Consider the following 2,500-nt stretch of genomic DNA (forward strand, 5'->3'; position numbering starts at 1 on the left):
TGTAGTCCACTTTAAAGGGGACTACAGCTTTAAAGGGGACTATAGCGTGGTGTAGTCCACTTTAAAGGGGACTATAGCGTGGTGTAGTCCACTTTAAAGGGGACTACAGCTTTAAAGGGGACTATAGCGTGGTGTAGTCCACTTTAAAGGGGACTATAGCTTTAAAGGGGACTATAGCTTTAAAGGGGACTACAGCGTGGTGTAGTCCACTTTAAAGGGGACTACAGCTTTAAAGGGGACTATAGCTTTAAAGGGGACTACAGCGTGGTGTAGTCCACTTTAAAGGGGACTATAGCTTTAAAGGGGACTATAGCTTTAAAGGGGACTACAGCGTGGTGTAGTCCACTTTAAAGGGGACTACAGCTTTAAAGGGGACTACAGCTTTAAAGGGGACTATAGCGTGGTGTAGTCCACTTTAAAGGGGACTATAGCGTGGTGTAGTCCACTTTAAAGGGGACTACAGCTTTAAAGGGGACTATAGCGTGGTGTAGTCCACTTTAAAGGGGACTATAGCTTTAAAGGGGACTATAGCTTTAAAGGGGACTACAGCGTGGTGTAGTCCACTTTAAAGGGGACTACAGCTTTAAAGGGGACTATAGCGTGGTGTAGTCCACTTTAAAGGGGACTATAGCTTTAAAGGGGACTATAGCTTTAAAGGGGACTATAGCTTTAAAGGGGACTACAGCGTAACCTTTGAGCCAAACCACCGGCAGCGGGCTGTAAACACGCCGGCCGGAAGTGTCACGCACGCGGCTCTCACCACGTCGGAGTCCCGGTTCACGTGCTGGAACGCCAGCGAGGAGAAGACGATGCCGGACAGCCGCACCGTCGGCTCCGCCATGCTGCTTGTTGTTGTTGACGCGGACGGATCTCTTCGCGAGCGTCACTGCAGCGCAGTTAAAAAAACAATCTGCGTTTATCCGTCGCAGCGCGTCATTCAAACAGAGGGGCGTGGCTTAAACAACCCGCTGGCTGTTGAGCTTCAGGACGTTTAAGTTCGACTCAGGTATTTATTAGCATACTATGTATTATTATATTTAGCGTTAATATATGTATTCTTTGTTGTTGTTGTTTAGTTGAGACAAAACGAGATCCTGGAGGTAACGGAGCGGACTTTGGTCTCGCTCTTCTTTCTCAATATGTTTGAACAGTTAGGAAATGTGACGCAGCGGACTCGGGGTCAAAGGTCACCTGTCTTTGCAGAGAGGCCGGCAGCAGTAGCCTAGTGTTCCTGTCCCTCTGCCCCGGGGTGAGTCCAAGACCAGGTCTTCATTCATCATCGTCAATAAAAACACAAACAAACACCTTTAAAATAAAGATATTCATATTAAAAAGGGAAATACAAAAAATAATGATATATGGTTTAGATATATATATATATATATATATATATATATATATATATATATATATATATATATATATATATATATATATATATTACTAAACCATAAATTAAAATGTAATGAAAACTGAATATGTGAGTTTCGAACTGATGGTTCAATAAAATTCATTAGAACCTTACCTGTTCACTAAAACCTTACCTGTTCATTAGAATCTCACCTGTTCATTAGAACCTTACCTGTTCAGTAGAACCCTACCTGTTCAGTAGAACCTTACCTGTTCATTAGAACCTCACCTGTTCACTAGAACCCTACCTGTTCACTAAAACCTCACCTGTTCATTAGAATCTCACCTGTTCACTAAAACCTCACCTGTTCATTAGAACCTCACCTGTTCACTAGAACCTCACCTGTTCATTAGAACCTCACCTGTTCACTAGAACCCTACCTGTTCATTAGAACCTCACATGTTCACTAGAACCCTACCTGTTCACTAGAACCATACCTGTTCATTAGAACCCCACCTGTTCACTAGAACCTTACCTGTTCACTAAAACCCTACCTGTTCATTAGAACCTCACATGTTCACTAGAACCCTACCTGTTCACTAGAACCGTACCTGTTCATTAGAACCCCACCTGTTCACTAAAACCTTACCTGTTCACTAGAACCTCACCTGTTCACTAGAACCTCACCTGTTCAGTAGAACCTTACCTGTTCATTAGCACCTCAACTTTTCACTAGAACCCTACCTGTTCACTAGAACCTCACCTGTTCAGTAGAACCGTACCTGTTCATTAGAACCTTACCTGTTCATTAGAATCTCACCTGTTCATTAGAACCTTACCTGTTCATTAGAATATCACCTGTTCACTAGAACCTCACCTGTTCATTTGAATCTCATCTGTTCACTAAAACCTCACCTGTTCATTTGAATCTCACCTGTTCACTAAAACCTTACCTGTTCACTAGAACCTCACCTGTTCAGTAAAACCTTACCTGTTCATTAGAACCTCACCTGTTCACTAGAACCTCACCTGTTCAGTAGAACCCCACCTGTTCACTAAAACCCTACCTGTTCATTAGAACCTTACCTGTTCATTAGAATCTCACCTGTTCACTAAAACCTCACCTGTTCATTAGAACCTCACCTGTTC

The 2,500-nt window shown here is 42.8% G+C and overlaps 1 protein-coding gene and 1 long non-coding RNA gene across 2 annotated transcripts in view; one reads left to right on the forward strand and one right to left on the reverse strand.

The window, feature by feature from the left end:
- The window catches only part of abraxas1 (abraxas 1, BRCA1 A complex subunit), a 7,073-nt gene extending 6,153 nt beyond the window's left edge, over positions 1–920 (reverse strand). The window contains exon 1 of the mRNA XM_034546508.1: positions 761–920. Within this exon, the coding sequence (XP_034402399.1) occupies positions 761–841 (81 nt within the window). The 5' untranslated portion in view covers positions 842–920. The remainder of the gene's footprint in view (positions 1–760) is intronic.
- Positions 921–931: 11 nt separating this feature from the next.
- LOC117740246 overlaps positions 932–2,500 on the forward strand; it is a 16,218-nt gene continuing 14,649 nt past the window's right edge. Inside the window, exons 1-2 of the long non-coding RNA XR_004610599.1 lie at positions 932–1,006; positions 1,152–1,249. This is a non-coding gene — a long non-coding RNA (uncharacterized LOC117740246). The remainder of the gene's footprint in view (positions 1,007–1,151; positions 1,250–2,500) is intronic.

The sequence above is a fragment of the Cyclopterus lumpus genome, chromosome 12 (assembly GCF_009769545.1).
Source record: "Cyclopterus lumpus isolate fCycLum1 chromosome 12, fCycLum1.pri, whole genome shotgun sequence".
Lineage (NCBI taxonomy): Eukaryota > Metazoa > Chordata > Actinopteri > Perciformes > Cyclopteridae > Cyclopterus > Cyclopterus lumpus.